The following is a 25,103-nucleotide window of genomic DNA, read 5'->3' on the forward strand; positions in this document are numbered from 1 at the left end:
AAATCCTTCGCTCGTCGCGTCTCGCGCATGCGCACGACGGAGCTCCCTCCGTCGTGCGCATGCGCAGTGCACACCATCGACCCACTTGCGAGCGGACAGCAACTGTGGAGGCTGTGCAAATGTCTCAGAAAGATGTGTCAGTTGCCGAAAATATGAATTACATATTATTAACACCACACTGCCAGAGGCACCCTGTGGGTGAGCGAAAAAAAAACTTGAGTTATATTACTTACAGGAGGTCTTAAAACTTGGGAGACCCCATGCCCACCCACTGAGCCCCAGTTCTGGTGCTTGCTGCCAGAAATGTCTGCTAAAATAGTGCATTGAGTTTGCCCAATCCATTTAAAACAAATAACGCATACTGGGAGGACAGAACAATGGAGCTAATGATGATTTGCTCACGGCACCTACCACCCATTTTCTGTATACTAAAAAAAAAAAAAAAGGACCTAACTTCATAAGATTGTAATTTTTACAGAGCTGAGTGCTACCCTCCAAACCTGACAGTACATGTCATCTTTACATTCGGCGTCCCCCAATCTGCACTAACCACCATATTATTCAGGAGAAGTCGTTTTTCGTCTGGTGTTGCCTTTGTTATCCAGCCTATGTTCTTTTTTTTATTCTCCTGCTCTGGTTTCTTTCTGCGCTATAGTGTCCAGTGTTCATTTTAACCTGTATTATATCTTTCCCTTTGCCTGTTTTTGTCCTTGTTTGGCTTTTTTTTATCACTATTTTCTTTCTCCTGGCTAAACTTAGATGACAGAAGAAAACTTTGTCCCTCTTACCCCCTGGAACCATGGATGGAGCCTCTGAATTCTTATGAGGATGCCATCAACACTGAGGTAAGTACATATGACTGCCTGTGTTGTGTGGTATCACAGCTGTTGTTGCCGCTGACTGATTGGAAAGGGGAGTGCGGCTTACCCCTTTCTGTTGTCTGTCTCTCTAGATGAGTCAGTCGGACAGCGGAGTGGATCTGAGCAGTGATTCACAGCTATCTTCCAGCAGTTGTAGTCAACGTAGCTCTCCTGATGGAGGTATGAAGCCTGAAGCAGGCAAGAGACCGGGAAGATCCGGGCCTACGGGTCAGCCACAGCATGGACGTATTCCGGTAATTGAGACATTCTGCACTTCTTTTCCCTTTGGTATGATATTGTTCTTTTATTATCCTACTCTGCATCATTCTGTCACCTCTTTACAGTTAGCAGGACTTCCTATTGATCCAATTGGAATGGAACGTTCTCAGAAACCTACATCGGAATGCGGACCCAGCTCCCCTTCCTGTCTCTCATCGGAGCCTCCATCCCCAAGTCCTAAGGTAGGTGTTGATGCATCAAAATAGTATTTCTTCTACACTAGTCCATGGGGGACACAGGGACTACGATGGGGTATAGGCTGGCAGGTGTCTGGACACCAAACATTTAAAATCTTCAGAAAAGTGCAGCCAAGGCTCCTCCTCCCCTATACCCCAGGCAGGCCAGTCTAGTCTGGTGCCGCAGGAGAGTGCACCTATGTAGTGAGGATACTAATGCAGCCTCACATTTTATTTTTCTTTCTTTCATGAGCAGGCAGCGCTCGGCGTCTTATAGGATGCCTGCACTGCCGCTCCACCAACCCCCAGTGGGTTGGCGACCTCGGCCGGGTCCTCTTTGCACATGGAGTACCCGCGCCAGGGGCAACATGAGGTAAGAGCGGTTCCCTGTTTGCAGCCTTATCAAGCGCGTCTGTCACCGCAGGTGTGGAGACCACCAGGGCATGCAAAGCAGCAGGGGTCTGCAGAGCTCAGCGGCCCATCTCTGCATTATTGGGTAAGTACCAGCGGGGATCTGTATGTGGCCATTGTCCTGGGGCTCTATCTCAGCAGGGGGAGGTAGGCTCTCACCGTTAGCCCCTCCACGACCCATGATATCCCTCATGGAGGTTTCCACTCCTCCTCATCTATCCTACCTTGCACAGACGCTGAGCAGCCATTTCAGAGCTGTGCTGCCTGCAGTTAGTCTTCAGAGAGGTTTGGCTACTGTCTCCCTGTATACCTCCTGTATACCTCCCCTCAAGTCAGGTTATACAGTTTATCTGCCTATTATTGCATTAAATTAGGGGTGAGCGGGTTCGGTTCTACTCTGTTCCGATCGGATTTAAAAACCGAATCTTATTGGCTATCCAAAACTCGTGACAGCTGGATACCCAATAAGATTCGGTTTTTAAATCCGAACGGAACCGAGTAGAACCGATTCCGCTCACCCCTACATTAAATGTGACCATGTGCTTGTTCTCATTATTCACACTATTGTTTGTCTGTCTATCTTTCTTTCTTTCTATAGCTGTGAAAAGGGTTAACTCCCCATCTGTTGCCCCACTAATTGTTATATTTGTGTGGGCCTTACATTCAGTGCACTGTTCCGTATTGCGCACCCCAGTTATATAACTAGGTGTGTGGGACCTTTCTTGGAACACGGTAACATGTCTTCCAAGAACAAAATGCCCAAGGACAAGGAGGCTCCTTTTTGCTGCGTACATGTAGACCCTATTCTGCTGGTCTTTCCCCACAGGATGCAGTCCAGGATGGTCTCTGTATCCGGTGTTACTCAGACATGCAGCGAGACGTCCCACCTACTGCTTCCAACCAGGAACCGACATGGGCGGCCAACTTGTCGCAGTTGGTGGATCGCCTTACAGCTCCCGCACCTGTCCTTCCTACTTTGGGGGTCCAGGCCTTCCTACTTTGGGGGTCCCCTCCCCTCAGCCTCATTTGCAGCTGCCTGCGCTGGAATCCCAATGGATGAGCACCTTCTCACAATCAGTGCAGGTCTTAGCACAGGTGTCTGCCTCCTTACAGCAAATGCTGGATAGGGACCGTACTTCTGGGCGCAGACCGTCCAGATGTGAGAAGTTGAGGTTTCTGATTCGGAACTCTCCTCGGACCAGGAGGAGAATTTTTCCGGCTGAGGATGAGACCTAGTCTGTTCAGGACGATCCTCTCCCTAAGGTAGATATTGTTGCCTTAGTTAGGACTGTCAGATCTGTCCTTTCTATTGAGGACAAAGAAACTCCCCGGCTCCTAGACCCAAAGTGCCGGTTTGCAAACGTCCGAAAAAGGTCTCGGTGAAGTTTCCTAATTCTGAACAACTTGAGGAAATACTAGCGGAGGCTTGGACCGCTCCGAATTGGTGGTTTCAGGTCTCCAAGCGCATGGCGTCCTTTTACCAGCTCCTTGCCGAGGAGCGTAGCAAATGGGAGTCTCCTCCTCCTGTTGACACGCACATTGCCCTTCTTATGAAGAGTTCTACCCTTCCTATTTCAAATACGGCTTCCCTCAAGGATCCGACGGACACGAAATTAGCAACCCGGCATCTGCATGGGTTGCTAAGGCGATTGGCACCTGGGCAGATGCCCTAGAGGTGGGCCGTACGTCGGGCCCATGGCAACCAGCTATTACCTGGTGGCGCATATCAAGCAGGCTGCTTCCTATCTGGATAAAGCGGCTCTTGACATGGGCATCTTAACTTCCAAGGTGTCAGCTTCTTCTGTGTCGGACAGAAGGGCCCTCTGGCTGCGCTCCTGGCATGTTGACTCGGACTCTAAGAAGACCCTTGAGGCCCTACCTTATTCCGGTGATGTTCTATCTGGGCCAGAATTGGATAAGATAAGATGATGGCCACGGTGGCAGCTTCCAAGACAACGTTTCTACATTTTGATTTGTGAACTAATCTTCATTGGCTAAATATACAGTACAATTGGCTGGATTACCCCTGCTAAATGATGTGCCAGAATTGTATATGGCTATGTATATCCTCTGAATATCTAGATAGTGTCCATCTGAAGAACATATGTATGTTATGTATACTGTCCTTATTGGGAGTTAAATATCTACTTGCTTCAAGACTCTGGCATTTACTTGCATCCTGTGACCACCAGAATTTGAGCCAAACCTTATTCCTTCTCTTGGTGGAGCCCAGTGTCTTGAAGCTCAGGTCCTCTCCAGTGCAGGCTAATTCATAGGGAATGATGTATGAACCAGAGAAAACAGGGGAGAATTGGACCAGTGGAGACAACGTCCATAGCAACCAAACCAGGTTTGAGGTAGCATCTATCAAGTACATTCTACAAAATGATAGGTAGAAGCTGATTGGTTGCTATAGGGAACATCTCCATTGGTCCACTTCTCAACTCTTTTTTCACTGCTTGATACATCAACCCCATAGTGAAGGACCGGTGGGAATTAGCCGACACCAACCAGGAGGTGTTGCAGCAGAGTGACCACACTTAACCAGAAGTAAGCAGTTCCAGGTGCCGGTGGTAGGAGCCTGGGAGAAGCAATTCCAGGCGTCTGTGTTGTTGCCTGGGTTGAACATGCAATTCCAGGTTCCGTTACATCACTGCCAGGGGGTCAGATGAGATCTGTTCTGCTCATGTGCAGGATGAATCTACACTGAAATCACCAGAGGGGGATGGAGCAGCAGACAGTCGTATGGGATGCGACAGTGTTAGTGAAAGTGTAGCTGGCTGCAGTCACCTCCTATGCGACAACACCATATACAGTAAGTGGTTAAAGAAGAAGGGATCCTGTGCCTTCCAAACAAGTGATTCTAGCCAACACTGACTTTCAGGCTTTTAACACATGGTCTTGATCTCTTTAGCTCTCAGGATCTTGGCCAATGGACTCTAATATAGACTATACTGTGGACATGCCACAAACCTCAGAATGTCAAAGTACCAGGATCTTTTTGGCCCATCTGGAGCCAACTAGATCACGGGAGCACCTTCCTATTTGGTTTTCTTGAAAATACAAAGAGGCATAGGCATTGTTGGCAACAGATATACACCAAATAATTCCACAGCTAAGTCATAGCTTCCACTAGGGGCGCACATGGGTCTCTGTTACTCGAACTTAACCTGTCCATTTTGTGATTGTGTCAATAGGCCATCATGTCCACTTCCAGTTGACCCCACTTGTCCCGAACACTGTCAAGGGCAGGGACGTATACTGCAGATATTGCCGGAAAATACTGTTCCATCCATATCACAATTTTGAAAGCCTCTTCGTTGCTAGAGGACTCCTGGTTCCCCTCTGATATTTTATATATACTGCAGCCATGGTGATGGTTGATTTAAATACGGATCAGTCTGAACTTCAGAATAAACTGAGCTCTTTTCAGAACAATCATCACTTCTGAGTTCCAGGAAATTGATTACATGATCTGTGGTCCACAAACAAAACTCCCCATCAAAGGTGCAAGGTCACAGCTACCCCCCAGACCAGACACACCAGGCCGAAAGAGCCCGTCTGCCTCCCTGGGGGTGGTCATGCCAGTCCCAGAGGAGAAGAAGCTGGTTTTCAATTTAAATATTTTCTTTGGCTAGAAAGCAAACTGAACTTTCCGATCCATTTTGAACCTAAAATGTGTAAATGCCCAACTTTGGGTGAACAGGTTGAGGATGGAACCCCTGAGCTAATCATGGAGCAGGCTGAGTTCATGGTCTTCACAGATGTCAAAGTAGCTTTCACTCGTGTGGAAATCTGGGAAGGTTCTCCCCTTTTTACGTTGTGGGTGGACTTTATCTTCCTCGTATGTTTGTCTCCCTCTTCATTTCTGTTGAGATTGGTTAGTAAAATAACTGGTTCCTTGCAGGATAAGGGAGCTTATTCAGACCCGGTCGCTAGCTCTACGAGCTCGCAACCGGGTCGATGTTGCTCCAGTGCGCATGCGCACGTCGGAGCCGGCTCCGTCGTGCGCATGCGCGAGACCCGGCTAACGACGGGTGATCCGTCGTTAGGGGTCTCGTAGCAGACGGGGCGAGCTGTCGATGTTAAGTGACAGCTCGCCCCGTTTGCTGGGCGGGCCCGGCCAAACGGAGGCATTCCTGTCGGAACGCTTGCCGTTTGGGGGCGGCCCCACTGACATCATCAGTGATGTCAGTGGAGAGCTTCCTGCTCAAACAGAGCAGGAAGCTCCCTGGGGCTTAAGGTTGACGAGACCCTACCTTAGGGTCTCGTCGTAAGCCCCGATGGTCGCGACCATCACCCTTAGCGGTCGTTAGAGCTGTGGGTGTTAACCCACAGCCTAACGACCGACATGGAGGCGGCCGTTCAGGATGCAAGCGGCCGCCCTGTTTCAGAACGACCGCTTACATCCTACGACCGCCTCTGAATGAGGCCCAAAGAGAGGGAGGACTTAAGACTTTATGTGAGCATCTACACTCCAATATCCAGTGACACCAAATGAATTCGGAGAAAATAATCTACAAATCCTGTTTTCTTTTGCTCTTTCCACAGGAACTGTGTGTTTCCTCTGATAGCACCAAGCAGGGCAGAGAAGCACCAGGCACTGCAAGCCAACATCCATGCTTGGTAAGGACACCAAGGCACCACTGTTTTATATAGCCCAGAGGTTCACAACTCAGCCCTCAAGGCACCCTAACGGTCCATGTTTTAAGGATAACCATGCTTGAACACATGTGACTTAATTAGTACCTCAGTCAATTTGATTTAATCATCTGTGCTCAACCATGGATATACTTAAAACCTGGACTGTTAGGGTGCCTTGATGGCCGTGTTTGGGAACCTCTGGTAAAGCTGAATGCTTGCACTACTTTGTGTTCCGGGTCTAAGCTATATACTGTATACATTCTTTTTTCCATCATGTTTCCTGGCTCCTTTATATCTTCCAACTGTTGTGTCCTTTCTATATTGGTGGAATTTCCAACACTCGTGTACTCTACCTACTTACAGACTGGCCCCCCGGCGCGGTACTGGAACCTCCCTCCCCATCCAGCACCATCTGAGCCCCAGTTGGATTCTCAACAACTGGCGCTACGAGCTGCCCTCCCGGAAGGGGCACAATCTCACCTGCCAGGTACGAGCCAGTAATCCTCATGGTGATGTCCAGTCCTGTATTGTGCTTGTGATGGAGAGTTATTATTTTTAGTGCTGTAGTTTGTAGGCTTTATTTCATCACATTACGTTTTTTTCGGTAGCTCTCAAAAACAATATCTGTTATCTCTAAAAACGTGTCTCCTCTTTTTACAGAGGATCGAAACCAGAGAGTGTACTCTAACCAGTACTATCAGGTACAAAAGCCGACTTTGTTTCACTCATATTACAGCCGGGGACTCTAGTCTACAGGTAACTGTGTACAAAAGAATCCACATGTTTTCAATGGCCGCACCTTGTCTCTGGCACAGGTACCTGGAGAGCAGTGTCTCCCTGTGTATAATTCATGGCAAGTAATGTCTCTGTATATCAGACACAGGATTTGCCTCATGGGTCAACAAAAACATTGTCTATCTTTGTTTCATGAGTGTATTTCTATTTTATTTTATTAATATTTGGAATATTCCTCTAACCCGAGTAGTAATTTCCATTGCTTGTATTGCGTGTCAGGTGGACGTCCATGTCACAAGCACGGGCAGTGGGTACAGGCCTGGAACCCCCTCTCTGCAGCCCTACAGGTCAGAGATATTCCTGTGTCAGACTGTCCGTCCATTCCAGTGTATTGTTTCTTTATGATCTCTCTGAGGTTCTGCTCCCACAATGTGTTTTTATCTCTTGGTGTCTGGCAGATCCCAGCCTCTGTACCTGCACACTGCTCCTTCTCCAGGTTCATCACCTGCCCTCCTGCCTACAAACGCTCTTCTCTCCGGCATCGCCCTGAAAGGCCAGTACCTGGAGTTTAGTGACCTGAGCAAGGTGCCTGCGGGCAGCCTACTGTACCAGGCACCAGCTTTCCTTTATGGTGGACATTACTGCCCAGCCCAGGTCAGCACTGACCAACAACAGCAGCTGTTGCAGGTGAGTCAGGAAGAACTTGTGGATCTTTTTATTTTAATTGCATGTATGTACTGTGCCCCTGGGGAGCCTTGCTGGCACTACCTGGGTACGAAATGGTGAGTATGCCCTTTACTATTAAAATATCTTCCCCCTATAGGTCAGACAGGAAATGACATCTCCATCTGACTATTACTCTCCTCCCCTTCATCATGCGGGGCAGAGCGGATACCTCCCTACAGCTCCTACCCAGCAGGTACTTAATGTTTATAGTTCTATTGAGTTGCTGTCTGTACTGTACCTTACAGTGTATATATGTAATGTGAGACTGATACTCCTGCTGTCTGTACCGTACCTGTGCTGTGTATACATGTCATGGTGTAGTAGTGTGTTAGGAGGAGACTGGCACTGCTGCTGTCTGTACTGTACCTGTGCTGTGTATACATGTCATGGTGTAGTAGTGTGTGAGGAGGAGACTGGCACTGCTGCTGTCTGTACTGTACCTGTGCTGTGTATACATGTCATGGTGTAGTAGTGTGTGAGGAGGAGACTGGCACTGCTGCTGTCTGTACTGTACCTGTGCTGTGTATACATGTCATGGTGTAGTAGTGTGTGAGGAGGAGACTGGCACTGCTGCTGTTTGTACTGTACCTGTGCTGTGTATACATGTCATGGTGTAGTAGGAGACTGGCACTGCTGCTGTCTGTACCGTACCTGTGCTGTGTATACATGTCATGGTGTAGTAGTGTGTGAGGAGGAGACTGGCACTGCTGCTGTCTGTACCGTACCTGTGCTGTGTATACATGTCGTGGTGTAGTAGTGTGTGAGGAGGAGACTGGCACTGCTGCTGTCTGTACTGTACCTGTGCTGTGTATACATGTCATGGTGTAGTAGTATGAGGAGGAGACTGGCACTGCTGCTGTGTGTACTGTACCTGTGCTGTGTATACATGTCATGGTGTAGTAGTGTGAGGAGGAGACTGGCACTGCTGCTGTGTGTACTGTACCTGTGCTGTGTATACATGTCATGGTGTAGTAGTGTGAGGAGGAGACTGGCACTGCTGCTGTGTGTACTGTACCTGTGCTGTGTATACATGTCATGGTGTAGTAGTGTGTGAGGAGGAGACTGGCACTGCTGCTGTGTGTACTGTACCTGTGCTGTGTATACATGTCATGGTGTAGTAGTGTGTGAGGAGGAGACTGGCACTGCTGCTGTGTGTACTGTACCTGTGCTGTGTATACATGTCATGGTGTAGTAGTGTGTGAGGAGGAGACTGGCACTGCTGCTGTCTGTACTGTACCAGTGCTGTGTATACATGTCATGGTGTAGTAGTGTGTGAGGAGGAGACTGGCACTGCTGCTGTCTGTACTGTACATGTGCTGTGTATACATGTCGTGGTGTAGTAGTGTGTGAGGAGGAGACTGGCACTGCTGCTGTCTGTACTGTACCTGTGCTGTGTATACATGTCGTGGTGTAGTAGTGTGTGAGGAGGAGACTGGCACTGCTGCTGTCTGTACTGTACCTGTGCTGTGTATACATGTCATGGTGTAGTAGTGTGAGGAGGAGACTGGCACTGCTGCTGTGTGTACTGTACCTGTGCTGTGTATACATGTCATGGTGTAGTAGTGTGAGGAGGAGACTGGCACTGCTGCTGTGTGTACTGTACCTGTGCTGTGTATACATGTCATGGTGTAGTAGTGTGAGGAGGAGACTGGCACTGCTGCTGTGTGTACTGTACCTGTGTTGTGTATACATGTCATGGTGTAGTAGTGTGTGAGGAGGAGACTGGCACTGCTGCTGTCTGTACCGTACCTGTGCTGTGTATACATGTCATGGTGTAGTAGTGTGTGAGGAGGAGACTGGCACTGCTGCTGTATGTACTGTACCTGTGCTGTGTATACATGTCGTGGTGTAGCAGTGTGTGAGGAGGAGACTGGCACTGCTGCTGTCTGTACTGTACCTGTGCTGTGTATACATGTCATGGTGTAGTAGTGTGAGGAGGAGACTGGCACTGCTGCTGTGTGTACTGTACCTGTGCTGTGTATACATGTCATGGTGTAGTAGTGTGAGGAGGAGACTGGCACTGCTGCTGTGTGTACTGTACCTGTGCTGTGTATACATGTCATGGTGTAGTAGTGTGTGAGGAGGAGACTGGCACTGCTGCTGTGTGTACTGTACCTGTGCTGTGTATACATGTCATGGTGTAGTAGTGTGTGAGGATGAGACTGGCACTGCTGCTGTGTGTACTGTACCAGTGCTGTGTATACATGTCATGGTGTAGTAGTGTGTGAGGAGGAGACTGGCACTGCTGCTGTCTGTACTGTACATGTGCTGTGTATACATGTCATGGTGTAGTAGTGTGTGAGGAGGAGACTGGCACTGCTGCTGTCTGTACTGTACCTGTGCTGTGTATACATGTCATGGTGTAGTAGTGTGTGAGGAGGAGACTGGCACTGCTGCTGTGTGTACTGTACCTGTGCTGTGTATACATGTCATGGTGCAGTAGTGTGTGAGGGGAGACTGGCACTGCTGCTGTGTGTACTGTACCTGTGCTGTGTATACATGTCATGGTGTAGTAGTGTGTGGAGGAGACTGGCACTGCTGCTGTCTGTACTGTACCTGTGCTGTGTATACATGTCATGGTGTAGTAGTGTGTGAGGAGGAGACTGGCACTGCTGCTGTCTGTACTGTACCTGTGCTGTGTATACATGTCATGGTGTAGTAGTGTGTGAGGAGGAGACTGGCACTGCTGCTGTGTGTACTGTATCTGTGCTGTATATACATGTCACGGTGTAGTAGTGTGTGAGGAGGAGACTGACACTGCTGTCTGTACTGTACCTGTGCTGTGTATACATGTCATGGTGTAGTAGTGTGTGAGGGGGAGACTGGCACTGCTGCTGTGTGTACTGTACCTGTGCTGTGTATACATGTCATGGTGTAGTAGTGTGTGAGGGGGAGACTGGCACTGCTGCTGTGTGTACTGTACCTGTGCTGTGTATACATGTCATGGTGCAGTAGTGTGTGAGGAGACTGGCACTGCTGCTGTGTGTACTGTACCTGTGCTGTGTATACATGTCATGGTGTAGTAGTGTGTGGAGGAGACTGGCACTGCTGCTGTCTGTACTGTACCTGTGCTGTGTATACATGTCATGTTGTAGTAGTGTGTGAGGAGGAGACTGGCACTGCTGCTGTCTGTACTGTACATGTGCTGTGTATACATGTCATGGTGTAGTAGTGTGTGAGGAGGAGCCTGGCACTGCTGCTGTCTGTACTGTACCTGTGCTGTGTATACATGTCATGGTGTAGTAGTGTGTGAGGATGAGACTGGCACTGCTGCTGTCTGTACTGTACCTGTGCTGTGTATACATGTCATGGTGTAGTAGTGTGTGAGGGGAGACTGGCACTGCTGCTGTCTGTACTGTACCTGTGCTGTGTATACATGACATGGTGTAGTAGTGTGTGAGGGGAGACTGGCACTGCTGCTGTCTGTACTGTACCTGTGCTGTGTATACATGACATGGTGTAGTAGTGTGTGAGGAGACTGGCACTGCTGCTGTCTGTACTGTACCTGTGCTGTGTATACATGTCATGGTGTAGTAGTGTGTGGAGGAGACTGACACTGCTGCTGTGTGTACTGTACCTATGCTGTGTATACATGTCATGGTGTAGTAGTGTGTGAGGAGGAGACTGGCACTGCTGCTGTCTGTACTGTACCTGTGCTGTGTATACATGTCATGGTGTAGTAGTGTGTGAGGAGGAGACTGGCACTGCTGCTGTGTGTACTGTACCTGTGCTGTGTATACATGTCATGGTGTAGTAGTGTGTGAGGAGGAGACTGGCACTACTGCTGTCTGTACTGTACCTGTGCTGTGTATACATGTCATGGTGTAGTAGTGTGTGAGGAGGAGCCTGGCACTGCTGCTGTCTGTACTGTACCTGTGCTGTGTATACATGTCATGGTGTAGTAGTGTGTGAGGGGAGACTGGCACTGCTGCTGTCTGTACTGTACCTGTGCTGTGTATACATGTCATGGTGTAGTAGTGTGTGAGGAGGAGACTGGCACTGCTGCTGTCTGTACTGTACCTGTGCTGTGTATACATGTCCTGGCGGCGTAGTAGTGTGTGAGGAGACTGGCACTGCTGCTGTGTGTACTGTATCTGTGCTGTGTATACATGTCAAGGTGTAGTAGTGTGTGAGGAGGAGACTGGCACTGCTGCTGTCTGTACTGTACCTGTGCTGTGTATACATGTCCTGGCGGCGTAGTAGTGTGTGAGGAGACTGGCACTGCTGCTGTCTGTACTGTACATGTGCTGTGTATACATGTCATGGTGTAGTAGTGTGTGAGGAGGAGCCTGGCACTGCTGCTGTCTGTACTGTACCTGTGCTGTGTATACATGTCATGGTGTAGTAGTGTGTGAGGAGGAGACTGGCACTGCTGCTGTCTGTACTGTACCTGTGCTGTGTATACATGTCATGGTGTAGTAGTGTGTGAGGGGAGACTGGCACTGCTGCTGTCTGTACTGTACCTGTGCTGTGTATACATGACATGGTGTAGTAGTGTGTGAGGGGAGACTGGCACTGCTGCTGTCTGTACTGTACCTGTGCTGTGTATACATGACATGGTGTAGTAGTGTGTGAGGAGACTGGCACTGCTGCTGTCTGTACTGTACCTGTGCTGTATATACATGTCACGGTGTAGTAGTGTGTGAGGAGGAGACTGACACTGCTGTCTGTACTGTACCTGTGCTGTGTATACATGTCATGGTGTAGTAGTGTGTGAGGGGGAGACTGGCACTGCTGCTGTGTGTACTGTACCTGTGCTGTGTATACATGTCATGGTGTAGTAGTGTGTGAGGGGGAGACTGGCACTGCTGCTGTGTGTACTGTACCTGTGCTGTGTATACATGTCATGGTGCAGTAGTGTGTGAGGAGACTGGCACTGCTGCTGTGTGTACTGTACCTGTGCTGTGTATACATGTCATGGTGTAGTAGTGTGTGGAGGAGACTGGCACTGCTGTCTGTACTGTACCTGTGCTGTGTATACATGTCATGGTGTAGTAGTGTGTGAGGGGGAGACTGGCACTGCTGCTGTGTGTACTGTACCTGTGCTGTGTATACATGTCATGGTGTAGTAGTGTGTGAGGGGGAGACTGGCACTGCTGCTGTGTGTACTGTACCTGTGCTGTGTATACATGTCATGGTGCAGTAGTGTGTGAGGAGACTGGCACTGCTGCTGTGTGTACTGTACCTGTGCTGTGTATACATGTCATGGTGTAGTAGTGTGTGGAGGAGACTGGCACTGCTGCTGTCTGTACTGTACCTGTGCTGTGTATACATGTCATGTTGTAGTAGTGTGTGAGGAGGAGACTGGCACTGCTGCTGTCTGTACTGTACATGTGCTGTGTATACATGTCATGGTGTAGTAGTGTGTGAGGAGGAGCCTGGCACTGCTGCTGTCTGTACTGTACCTGTGCTGTGTATACATGTCATGGTGTAGTAGTGTGTGAGGATGAGACTGGCACTGCTGCTGTCTGTATTGTACCTGTGCTGTGTATACATGTCATGGTGTAGTAGTGTGTGAGGGGAGACTGGCACTGCTGCTGTCTGTACTGTACCTGTGCTGTGTATACATGACATGGTGTAGTAGTGTGTGAGGGGAGACTGGCACTGCTGCTGTCTGTACTGTACCTGTGCTGTGTATACATGACATGGTGTAGTAGTGTGTGAGGAGACTGGCACTGCTGCTGTCTGTACTGTACCTGTGCTGTGTATACATGTCATGGTGTAGTAGTGTGTGGAGGAGACTGACACTGCTGCTGTGTGTACTGTACCTATGCTGTGTATACATGTCATGGTGTAGTAGTGTGTGAGGAGGAGACTGGCACTGCTGCTGTCTGTACTGTACCTGTGCTGTGTATACATGTCATGGTGTAGTAGTGTGTGAGGAGGAGACTGGCACTGCTGCTGTGTGTACTGTACCTGTGCTGTGTATACATGTCATGGTGTAGTAGTGTGTGAGGAGGAGACTGGCACTACTGCTGTCTGTACTGTACCTGTGCTGTGTATACATGTCATGGTGTAGTAGTGTGTGAGGAGGAGCCTGGCACTGCTGCTGTCTGTACTGTACCTGTGCTGTGTATACATGTCATGGTGTAGTAGTGTGTGAGGGGAGACTGGCACTGCTGCTGTCTGTACTGTACCTGTGCTGTGTATACATGTCATGGTGTAGTAGTGTGTGAGGAGGAGACTGGCACTGCTGCTGTCTGTACTGTACCTGTGCTGTGTATACATGTCCTGGCGGCGTAGTAGTGTGTGAGGAGACTGGCACTGCTGCTGTGTGTACTGTATCTGTGCTGTGTATACATGTCAAGGTGTAGTAGTGTGTGAGGAGGAGACTGGCACTGCTGCTGTCTGTACTGTACCTGTGCTGTGTATACATGTCCTGGCGGCGTAGTAGTGTGTGAGGAGACTGGCACTGCTGCTGTCTGTACTGTACATGTGCTGTGTATACATGTCATGGTGTAGTAGTGTGTGAGGAGGAGCCTGGCACTGCTGCTGTCTGTACTGTACCTGTGCTGTGTATACATGTCATGGTGTAGTAGTGTGTGAGGAGGAGACTGGCACTGCTGCTGTCTGTACTGTACCTGTGCTGTGTATACATGTCATGGTGTAGTAGTGTGTGAGGGGAGACTGGCACTGCTGCTGTCTGTACTGTACCTGTGCTGTGTATACATGACATGGTGTAGTAGTGTGTGAGGGGAGACTGGCACTGCTGCTGTCTGTACTGTACCTGTGCTGTGTATACATGACATGGTGTAGTAGTGTGTGAGGAGACTGGCACTGCTGCTGTCTGTACTGTACCTGTGCTGTGTATACATGTCATGGTGTAGTAGTGTGTGAGGAGGAGACTGGCACTGCTGCTGTGTGTACTGTACCTGTGCTGTGTATACATGTCATGGTGTAGTAGTGTGTGAGGAGACTGGCACTGCTGCTGCTGTGTGTACTGTACCTGTGCTGTGTATACATGTCATGGTGTAGTAGTGTGTGAAGGTGTGACTGACACTGCTGTTATATGTATTGTACATGTGCTATGTATATACATGGTGTGGTAGTGTGTGAGGGTGAGACTGACACTGCTGTCGTCCATACTGTACCTGTGCTGTGTACAGTATACATGTCATGGTGTAGTAGTGTGTGAGGGTGAGACTGGCACTGCTGCCGTATAGTACATTTCTGATTTATCTTTAAAGGTTCTTCTTTCTATGATGGATACTCAGCTCCCAGTAATGGGATTTGGTTCCTTGTCATCGGCAGCTCAGCAGCCTCCACTAGTTACTGTAGGTCAAGCACTGCAGCCACTTCACCAACTCTCTGCCACAAGCCGGACACTTTTACACAATGTCAGAAATGAGGTAAGTACCTAGGAAGCCGGTGATCCCAAGATATACCCATCTCAGAAAATGTGTTCTGCATACAGATACCTATAACTGATACATAGAAATGTGACCGTTTCTTTACACTATACGTACACAATATAATGTTGTGTCCTGTACACAAAGCCTCCAGTACCCACAATAGATTATCCTCCTAAGAAGCATATCTGGGGATGCATCCAAGTCTTAGGTCACGTCTCCAGGAGGCGCACTGCACGCACATAACCATTCCATTACAGTACTGCACTTAGGCCTTCATTACAGTACTGCACTTAGGCCTTCCTGCCCCCATTCCTCCTTTCCAGCCATAAGCATTGCACAAATGAAGATATGGATGCATTTCTGTTGTGCTCTATGGAAATGAGAGTAATTCCACCAACAGAATTGACATTTCTTCTTTAGGTTCCATAGGGATCCACAGGGATACCATGGGGTGCAGGTGGTGGATAAGGACCGGACACCAAACAGTTAAGCTTTCAACTGACAGGATGCAACGGTCCCTTCCCCCCCTATACCGCTCCCCTGGGGCAAATCAGTTTTGCTTGGTGTCCGGCAGGAGCTCAGATCACCTTTATAATAGTGCGCTGCCTTATGCAGCCCAAAGCTTTATTTTTATGATTTCTAATTTTATTTATCTTTATTACTGAGTGCTCAGCGTCAGATTGTCCTTAGGACGTCTGTGCTGCCACTACATCACCCCTCCGGACGCCGCAACTCCATAGCATTGCTTGGTAATTTTGGCGGGGCTCCTGGGGACCTTGCTAGCCAGCCCCGTGGAGGGCCCCAGACTGCAACTCGGACGCAGGGGACAGGTAAGGCGGGTTACCGCTTGCGGTAGTCTTGCCTCCGGTCTTAGGGGACAGACCGGAGGTGCTGAGAGTGAACACCGGCCTCGACCGTGTGATCCACTAGACCACCAGGGTACATATGGTGCGGGAATCCAGTCAGGGGAGGTCAGCTTTCCCTATTACAGCGGCCCCTCCCCCAGCTCAAGGCGCCATTCCACCACGGTCTGGACGCTCTGAGCTGCTCTCCTCCTAGGACCCTGCCCCCTCAGAGGTCTCCGGGAGCCATTTTCTGCAGGCTCAGCCACAGCTCTTTGGAAAAAGCTGGGTCCGGTCCCCCCTACATACCTCTCCCAGGAGTCGGGGTATGTAGCGCTATAGCCTACCAGATACTGCGTCTGAGAAGTTGAATGTAGCGCCCTTTTGCAGTTAGTGTTTTTCTGCATAGTATGTGACTTTTGCTAGCACTGTCTGTGTGATTTTTCTAATCTGTCAGCCTATGCCTTTCCCTTTCCTCTCACTATAACCCTATCATACTGGTGTATTCAGGGTCTATTATACTTCACTTTTACTTATAAAATGTGAAGGCTGTCACATACTGTTTGGTTGCACTCTACACAGTACCATATTATTTGCTGTGCTCTCCAGCTTATTTAAGCATAGGCAGGATCACTATACTGCATACCCATTTGCACACACTGTCGCATAATAGCATTTGCATAGCCATTTGTATTTGGTGTATTCTTTTCACATATTAATGTATACTCTGGGGATGCAGTCGGGATGCCGACGGTCTAAATGCCAACCGTCGGCATCCCGACTGCTTAATCCCAGCAACTGTCTAATGACAGACGTCGAAATCCCAACGCCTGTCATTAGACCTACGCCGGGAGCCCAACACCCGGCTTACCGATCGAAGGTAAGCCAGGCGCGGAGGGATAGGTTTTAGGGCTCCCGGGGGGACTTAGGGTTAGGCACCCCCCCTTGAGGTTAGGGTTAGGCTAGGGGAAGGGGGGGTTAGGGTTAGGCACTTGGGGGGGGGAGCTTAGGGTTGGGGGGGAGGTTAGGTTAGTAAATAGAAAAAAATACTTACCTGTCGGGATCTCACTGCCGGGCTTCCGCTGTCGGGATTTGAACCATGCGGCCGGTGGTAAATCATACTGATCCCATACTGTGTGACTATGCCTAACAAATTCAAAAGTGCAAGCGACTGCGGTCAGCAATGGCAGAAGTGTCATGCATTCTCACATGGGCCAAAGGTCACCTCCCGGCCATCTCCGCAGTGTTAATTCCGGGAGTTCTCAACTGGGAAGCGGACTTCCTCAGCCGTCACGACGTGCATGCCGGGGAATGGTCTCTCCACCCAGAGGTCTTTCAACTCCTAGTGGACAAGTGGAGTCTGCCAGGGGTGGACCTCATGGCCTCCTGACACAATCGCAAGCTGCCAGTGTACAGGTCCAGGACAAGGGACTCCGAAGCAGCCTTCATAGGCACCTTGTCGGTGAAGTGGACCTTCCATCTGGCGTACCTATTCCCTCCAGTCTCCCTTCTTCCTCGAGTCCTTCGGAAGTTCAAGCAAGATGGAGACACTGTCCTGCTGGTGGCTGCGGCCTAAGCACAGATGACATTGGTACGCCGATCTTCACAGCCTCTCCATAGACGCCCCTCCCCCCTACTTCCTCAACGTCCAGACCTGTCTCAAGGTCCATGTCTACATCCGAACCTGGCCCATCTGTCTTTGACGGCGTGGCTCTTGAGACATCCCTCCTAAAGTCCAAAGGATTTTCTAGCTCAGTGGTCCAGACTATTCTCAGAGTGCGCAAGCCGACCACTGCCCGCATCTATCACAGAGTGTGGCACACATACTTCCAGTGGTGTGCTACCAGAAGTTTTGACCCTCTAGTTTTCAGGGTCTCTAGAGTCCTGGCCTTCCTTCAAGCAGGATTGGACCTTGGACTGCCTGGCCTTGCTGAAAGTGCATGTCTCTGCTCTGTCCATCTGGTTCCAGTGCAGAATTGCTCTAATGCCGGGTGTCCACACCATCCTTCAGGGTGTTCGCCGTATTCAACCTCCCTTCGTCCCTCCAGTGGCACAGTGGGATTTGTCAGTGGTTCTTCAGGACCCTCCGTTTGAACCCCTGGAATCTGTGGAACTCAAGTGGCTCACAGTGAATACTCTTTCTTCTGGCTCTTGCGTCCGTCCGTAGCATGTCAGATTTAGGAGCGCTTTCCTGTCGCTCCCCATTTCTGATCTTTCATCAGGACAGGGCTGTTCTGACTTCTTTCCCAAAGTTGTTTCTCATTTCCTTATTAATGAGGAAATCGTAGTCCCGACCTTCCAATCCCCAGACCTCTCGGCAGGTGAGGCCTCCTTGGATGTGGTCCGTGCTCTCAGGATCTACGTGGACCGTACAAGTTCTCTTTGGAAACAGATTCCTTTTTTGTCCTCTATGGATTCCACAAGAAGGGATGGCCAGCCAACAAACACACTCTGGCCACACATGCTTACACGCAGAAGGGCCTGTCTGTGCCGGCTATCATCTCTGCTCATTCCACTCGCTCTGACGGACCGTCGTGGGCAGCTTGCCCTGGCACCTCAGCTGAACAGCTTTGCAAGGCGGCCACGTGGTCTTCTGTCCACACCTTGTTTTGGTTCTATGCACTCGATACCTTTGCCTCTCAGGATGCTTCATTTGGATGCAGGATACTCTTCTCAGCTCAGGAGCATCCCCACCATTGAATACTGGTATGGGGCTGGTATCCCTGTGGATCCCGTGGACCCTGAAGAAGAAAATGAGTAAATCTGACCTTTGTTAACTCTTTCTTCAAAGTCCACAGGGCGCCCGCCCTGACGCCCCTAGCTTCTCTGGGCTGGGTTACCTGGTCACCGGTTTCCTATCTCTTTGATGTGAGAGTGTGATTCCTTTGTGTACCAGTCTTCCTTATCTCCTCTCCTCCTCCTGCCTTGGGCTTGTTAAACTGATTTGCCTCGGGCTTAGGGGCAGGGTATAGGGGGGGGGGGGGGGGACCGTTGCATCCTGGCAGTTAAAAGCTTAACTGTTTGGTGTCTGGTCCTTAACCACCACCTACACCCCATGGTATCCCTATGGACTTCGAAGAAAGAGAGTAAACAAAGGTAAGATTTACCATAACTCTCATTTTGTCCAACTGTAAATGGGGCCGTAAACGTGGCATCATTATTCTTATTGACGTAATTTCCTATGATTGATAGGTAATTGGGGACATTACTAAATAATGATTAGATTGTTTGCAGAAAGAGGTTCCTGGGGACGCATCTTAATTAAATCCTCTGTATATCTCTTTCCAGTATTCAGCACATTCATCTGATGTAAAGCAGCCTGCAGATCAGAGGAGAGGCGGAGCTGGAGCTTGTGTCCAAATACCAGGGGGGAGGTGAGGACCAGCCCCAGCTGATGAACGGGGGAGGTGTGCCTAAAGTATGTCTGATCTGTCATATGTTTTGTTTAGGATAAAACCTTCACATTCAAGTTATGGAGCTGCCAGAAACCAGCACCTTGATGTCTATCAGCAGGTACATCTCTATGCTATTATGTTCTACCTGGGAATCGCTTATCAGAAATGTTATGCGGGCAGTGTGTGAAGTGTTACATAACTCATTGTCTATAAGTATTACATAGAGCATCACCCGGTTAATACAAAGCGTTGCATTAAATAAACCTGTCATCCTACTATTAATGCCCTTATTCCCGCATATTAACCTCCCCCATCACCACCACTCACAGCCGAGCTCCTCATTTACTCAGATCATACGTCAGTTCCCCTAAATACCGCTCTGCCAGCGCAAAACCTCAGCCAGCCTGATCGGCATGACCGGCGCTTGCTGCTGCTGCAGTCGCCACGTACATGGAGCCTTCTCTGCCGACCTCCGCATTTTGCACCATTAATGGTTCCCAAGGTAGATTTGCTAAAGACAGACAAAGAAAGATTTGTAAAAAAGAAAAGTGTATGTGTTGCCCATAGCAACCGATTGATCAGATTCTGGCTATAATTTCTCTTATTGCATTCCAGAAAATGATAGTCAGAATCTGAATGGTTGCTTTGGATAACACCCCGACTGGTCTGATTCAGAAGCTTTAGTTAATCTACCCCCCTAGTGGAATGATTTATATATCTTGAACATTTGTATTTTCCTGACCTCTTCACTCCGTCAATAGGAGTATTTTCCAGTTTGGTAAAGGCATCCATGTTGGGGTCATTAAAGGTATTGGAGACTCCATTTAATTTTCATGCCAAACTTGTTTGGTTGAGAGCAAAGCTGGGGTACACACCATGCGACGGTGCGACCGAGCGGCCATGCCAATATAACGATACAACGCACTCGCTGTACACACTTGCAGGATGTGGCATACAACGGTTCAATATGTCATTACATGCTGCTTGTAACTGCACCATGACGTTCATTGCATCGTCCCATCTGACACGCAAGACAGCCGATGGGGAGATGCGATGAACAATCATTGGGAATGACAGATCGGGCGTGCACACTGTGCGAGGTGTATGATGTATCACTACGATCCGTGTCAGAACTATATATATCGTACAATACATTTTACAGTGTGTACCCAGCCAAAGGCAGCAGTCAGGTGATGCGGATGAGGTTTTTGGATAGAAAATATTGACATAAATGTGTCTCTGCAGATGTGTCCTCTTACACCTAGCGTGTATATTCCACAGGGGGCGCCAGACTGAGCTGCTCCGAGAGGAGCAGGGTGCTGAATTGTGTGTCTTATTCGCCACGCAGACGCAGCAGTACCGGGGCTGCCACTTTAACCACATGGTAATCAGTTTTAAACACGTACAAAGTCACAGATGAAGCGCAACGGAACTGGGCGCGAGAAAAAAGCCGCGTCCGCTGCATCGAAGCCCTTCTTACACAGATACAGACTCAGGTGCACACAGATGTACCAAGGTCGCACATCACATTGATCAGTGTAATCTAGCAGAGTCGTTTTGTCAATCCCAGTTTTTATTTTCTCTCTGAATAAGACGCACATTTTGAGCAAGAAAGACGCACGGCCGAGTCTCCCGTAATCTGACGCACACAGGGGCTATTTACCAGGTGTTGCGTAACAGTGTATGAGGAGACATCTGTAAAAAAAAATAAAAAATGGCTACGATTGGTCAATATAACGGGTATTGGTGAAAAGCACAGATAAAGGATGAGATGTGAATGTATATAATTTTCTATAGAAATGCTACCTAAAGAAATACGAGTATGAACGTAGCTACTTGTATATGAAGTGCTTACATTCAGGTGTATCTTCCACGGTGATTTCGATCTCTGTTTTCTCTCTCAGGCCCTTCCTCCTGATGCTTCACGCTGGACTCCAAGATCGTGGGACAGACCCCAGACTCGGAATAACGATTCCCAAAACACACGGGATTCCCATACTGAGGGAGCAACAACAGCTCGGAACCCCTGATTCTCTCAGCAACTATTGTTATCACCCAGTCACATCAGATTTAAAATATACTCCCCCCTTGCCTAGGTCAAGAGGGGAACAATTGTTAAGGCTCTTTTGAATTATTAGGGACTTCTGTATTCAATCATTCACCATCTATGTTCAAGTCCAGAGTCTTACTATATATATTTTTTTTTCTTCCCACCCTGAAGCTCCCCTAGCAGCTTTATATTTGTTTTTTTTTGTTTTGTTTTTTTTTGTGTCCTTTTCTGACAAATAAAAAGAGTATTTTCTCCGGCTCTGTCACTTTATTTAAAGTATTTTGTCATTTCAAATATAATTAATTAGGCTCATGAATCCTGCACAACTCTGCCCACGCCAGCGCTGTACAGTTACACGGGCTTGATGCTTGTGCTATGTCATCAGATTGGTGGTACCGCCTATTGACCTCATTCAGAGATGTATGCAAACCCGATGGTGGGGCGCATGCACAGGACAGGTCCTGGGTCAGTGCCCCCTGAGTCGCAGTCGTTTGGGAGTGGGACGGGGTCTCACAGATCATCCAATGCTAACAGTGTCCGTCTCTGGTATAGGCATAGAAAACTATTGCACCATCTACTGTACATACACATTATATACTGTGTATGTGTAATTATATATATATATATATATATATATATATATATATATATATATATATATATAATCAGGTGTATGGTCTCCTGGACCTGAATGTTGTGGGGAACCCATTTTGTTACATACATCAGACCTGGTATATAGTGACTTGTCTCTATAATTGATTAGATCCTCTGTGTTCCCTTACCCAGGGCCGCTGCAGTGAATTTGGGGGTTGAGGCTTTTAAGTGGCTGCTCCATGGGAGACTGGCAGTGCCAGAAGCAGTCAGCCATTTTGGATGGTTATTATTTATACAATGCCTTCTTACACCAAAGTGCTTTGATGAACACAAGGAGAGAAGCCTCTTGGAGGTGCAGTAGAGGCCAAGTGAGCTTCATCTGCCAACATTACAGTGCTGTGGCCCCAGGCTCTGGATCCAAATATGGCTCTAGTTTAGATCTTGCAGAACAGAACCCTGTTGGTGGGATTTGTTTTTGTATTTCTACTTCAGGGTCCATAGGGGGTCCACAGGGTTGACCTTGGGGTTATAGCTGGAACAGGATCCATGGGCACCACACAGTTAAGCTTTTAGCTCCCAGGATGCACTTGGGTCCTCCTCTATACCCCGCCCCCGAGCCACAGGCACCTCAGTGTAAGCAGGAGCAGCCCCCAGAAGCTTTTTATTTTCTAATAGATTTTATTTATTTTAGTTTCTCTTTTTACTACAGACGGCAGCGAAGGGCTGTCTGTACAGACGCCCACGCTGCCGCTCTGATCCCCGACTGGCGCCGCGACGCCAGTACTGATCTGGGGATCGCGGCGGGAGGACAGAGTCCGTACTAGCCGGACTCTGTCTACCTCCCAGGACTGCTGCCGGAGTCGCCGGGGATTCAGGTAAGCCGCGCGTCGCTGGCTAGCAGCGGCGCGCGGAATACCTTAAATGCAGTCCTTTAGCCTCCGGTCCTGGGGACAGACCGGAGGCTGCTGGCAGTGGCGGCGGGCCCCCCCCATAACCCGTGGGACCACTAGACCACCAGGGATGACCGGGAAGCCAGCATCCCTGGGGTTAATGGCCAGCCAGGGGAGGAAGCCTTCCCTGTTCAGCGGCTCCTCCCCTCAGCTCAGCGCGCTTTTCAGCCTGCATGTCTAGCGTCCCTGAGCTGCAGTTCACTCGGCCACTCCTCTGAGGTCTCCAGCGGCCATTTTCCCAGTGGCAGCGCAGATCTCAGGGAGCACGCGGACCGGTCCCCCTGTGTACCTCTCCCCTGATTAAGGACAGCGTACACAGCACTATAGCCCTCCCAGACACTGAATCTGGGCAGGTTGATTGTAGTGTAAAGGTGCAGTGAGTATATCTTCCTGCATGGTATGTGACTTTTGCTAGTGCTGCCTGTCTGTGCTTATTTTCCGCTTACTGTCAGCTTATACCTATCCCTTTACTTCTCCTACAAGCCCTACAGGTGTGTGGGGGTGGTGCGTTTCTACTGACCTCACTTATATAGATCACGTATTTGTGAGGTCCGTCACATACAGTTGTGTGCTACTCAGTGCCATATTGTGGGCTGTTGTTCAGCACACCGGTGAGTGCGTTTTACTTCTACCCTGGTGCCAGATATATAATATATTCTGTCATGTCAGACGAGGAGGTTGAGCGCTCAGTGGCTCCGGTGTTGGCCTCCTGCGGACGCTGTTCTGCAGGAGTAGATAGGGAGGATTTGTCACAGGATGGCCTGTGTAGTCGATGCCAGGTGGCTCCTGGCCCATCCAGACCTTCTCTGGCGCAGGAACCACCGTGGGCGATGTTTTCTCAAGTGCTGGTGTCTATTGCAGAACGTCTGTCGGTCCCGACTGCTCTCCCTACTAGGGCGGTGCCCCAGCCGACCATCCCCCATTCCCCGGGTGTCCCGCAGTTATTGCGGAGTCCTCCTGGGTCTCAATCAGTTGGTCCCTATGCGGGGTTGCCTATGTATATACAGGCTTCCCCTGTGCCGCAGCAGCCTGTGGTACCTTTTCAGGCCCCTATGGCGACGCCTCCACCATGGGTGGATGTGCTCTCCAACTCCATGCAAAATTTGGCGGCCGCTTCCTCGGCTTTTCAGTCAATGTTGCAGACTGACATGCCTTCTAGGATTTCTAAACGCCCACTCATGACACGGGCTGATCAGGTATCGGACTCAGAGGGTTCCTCAGATGATGGGGAGGTCCCTGATGACACTGACTCGGACGCCTCGGTCCAGGAAATGGATACCAAGTCGTCCATTAATGTGCGAGCACTAGTTAGGGCGGTGCGAGCTATTCTTCTTATAGAGGATGAGGCACCGGGTCCTAAGTCGAAGTTTCCTAGTTTCAAAAAGACTAAGGTGGCTTCTGCGGTGTTTCCCCTGTCTGATCAGTTGACGGATCATATGGCGGTAGCTTGGCAGGCGCCCAGTAAGAGATTCCTTCCTCATAAGCGGTTGGCTTCTAATTACCCCTTCCCTGAGGCGAAATGGTAAAAAATGGGAAACTCCACCGGCGGTGGATTCCCATGTCACCCGTTTAACTCGGGGCGCCACCTTACCATTACCGTCGATATCCTCGCTGAAGGATCCCACGGACAGGAAAGTTGAGACTTGCTTAAAGTCTATTTACTCCCTCTCCGGGGCGGTGGCCCGACCGTCCATGGCCATCTCCTGGGTGGCCAAGGCCATTGAGGGGTGGGCCAATGCATTGGAAGATACCTTCCCAGACGACGCTCCGGATGTCCAGCGGGCGTTGTTGGGACAAATGAGGGACGCTGCTTCTTACATTGGTGAAGCTTCTTTAGATGCTAGTCTGCTGACCTCGCGGGTATCGGCTGCAGCAGTGTCTGGCCGCCGATCCTTGTGGTTGCGGTCCTGGAGAGCGGACTCTGATTCAAAGAAGGGTCTGGAGGCCTTACCTTTCAATGGTGAATTACTATTTGGTCCGGACTCGGACAAAATAGTGGACACCCTGGCTAAATCCAAGTCGGCCTTCCTCCCTTCGGCGGCACTGCCTGCTAAGGTTCGGAGTTCGGCTTTTCGTTCCTTTCGGGTTC

The 25,103-nt window shown here is 49.4% G+C and overlaps 1 protein-coding gene across 1 annotated transcript in view; it reads left to right on the plus strand.

The window, feature by feature from the left end:
- Positions 1-21,726, plus strand: part of PRRC2A (proline rich coiled-coil 2A) — a 71,862-nt gene extending 50,136 nt beyond the window's left edge. The window contains exons 20-32 of the mRNA XM_088481524.1: positions 760-845; positions 953-1,114; positions 1,205-1,321; positions 6,278-6,352; positions 6,734-6,857; positions 7,031-7,071; positions 7,385-7,452; positions 7,564-7,792; positions 7,929-8,024; positions 15,019-15,180; positions 19,314-19,399; positions 19,475-19,538; positions 21,325-21,726. Coding sequence (XP_088337650.1) covers positions 760-845; positions 953-1,114; positions 1,205-1,321; positions 6,278-6,352; positions 6,734-6,857; positions 7,031-7,071; positions 7,385-7,452; positions 7,564-7,792; positions 7,929-8,024; positions 15,019-15,180; positions 19,314-19,399; positions 19,475-19,538; positions 21,325-21,450 — 1,436 coding nt within the window. The 3' untranslated portion in view covers positions 21,451-21,726. The remainder of the gene's footprint in view (positions 1-759; positions 846-952; positions 1,115-1,204; positions 1,322-6,277; positions 6,353-6,733; positions 6,858-7,030; positions 7,072-7,384; positions 7,453-7,563; positions 7,793-7,928; positions 8,025-15,018; positions 15,181-19,313; positions 19,400-19,474; positions 19,539-21,324) is intronic.
- Positions 21,727-25,103: the final 3,377 nt, after the last annotated feature.

Source organism: Taudactylus pleione, unplaced genomic scaffold (genome assembly GCF_031769625.1).
Source record: "Taudactylus pleione unplaced genomic scaffold, aTauple2 ptg000274l, whole genome shotgun sequence".
In the NCBI taxonomy this organism is placed as follows: domain Eukaryota; kingdom Metazoa; phylum Chordata; class Amphibia; order Anura; family Myobatrachidae; genus Taudactylus; species Taudactylus pleione.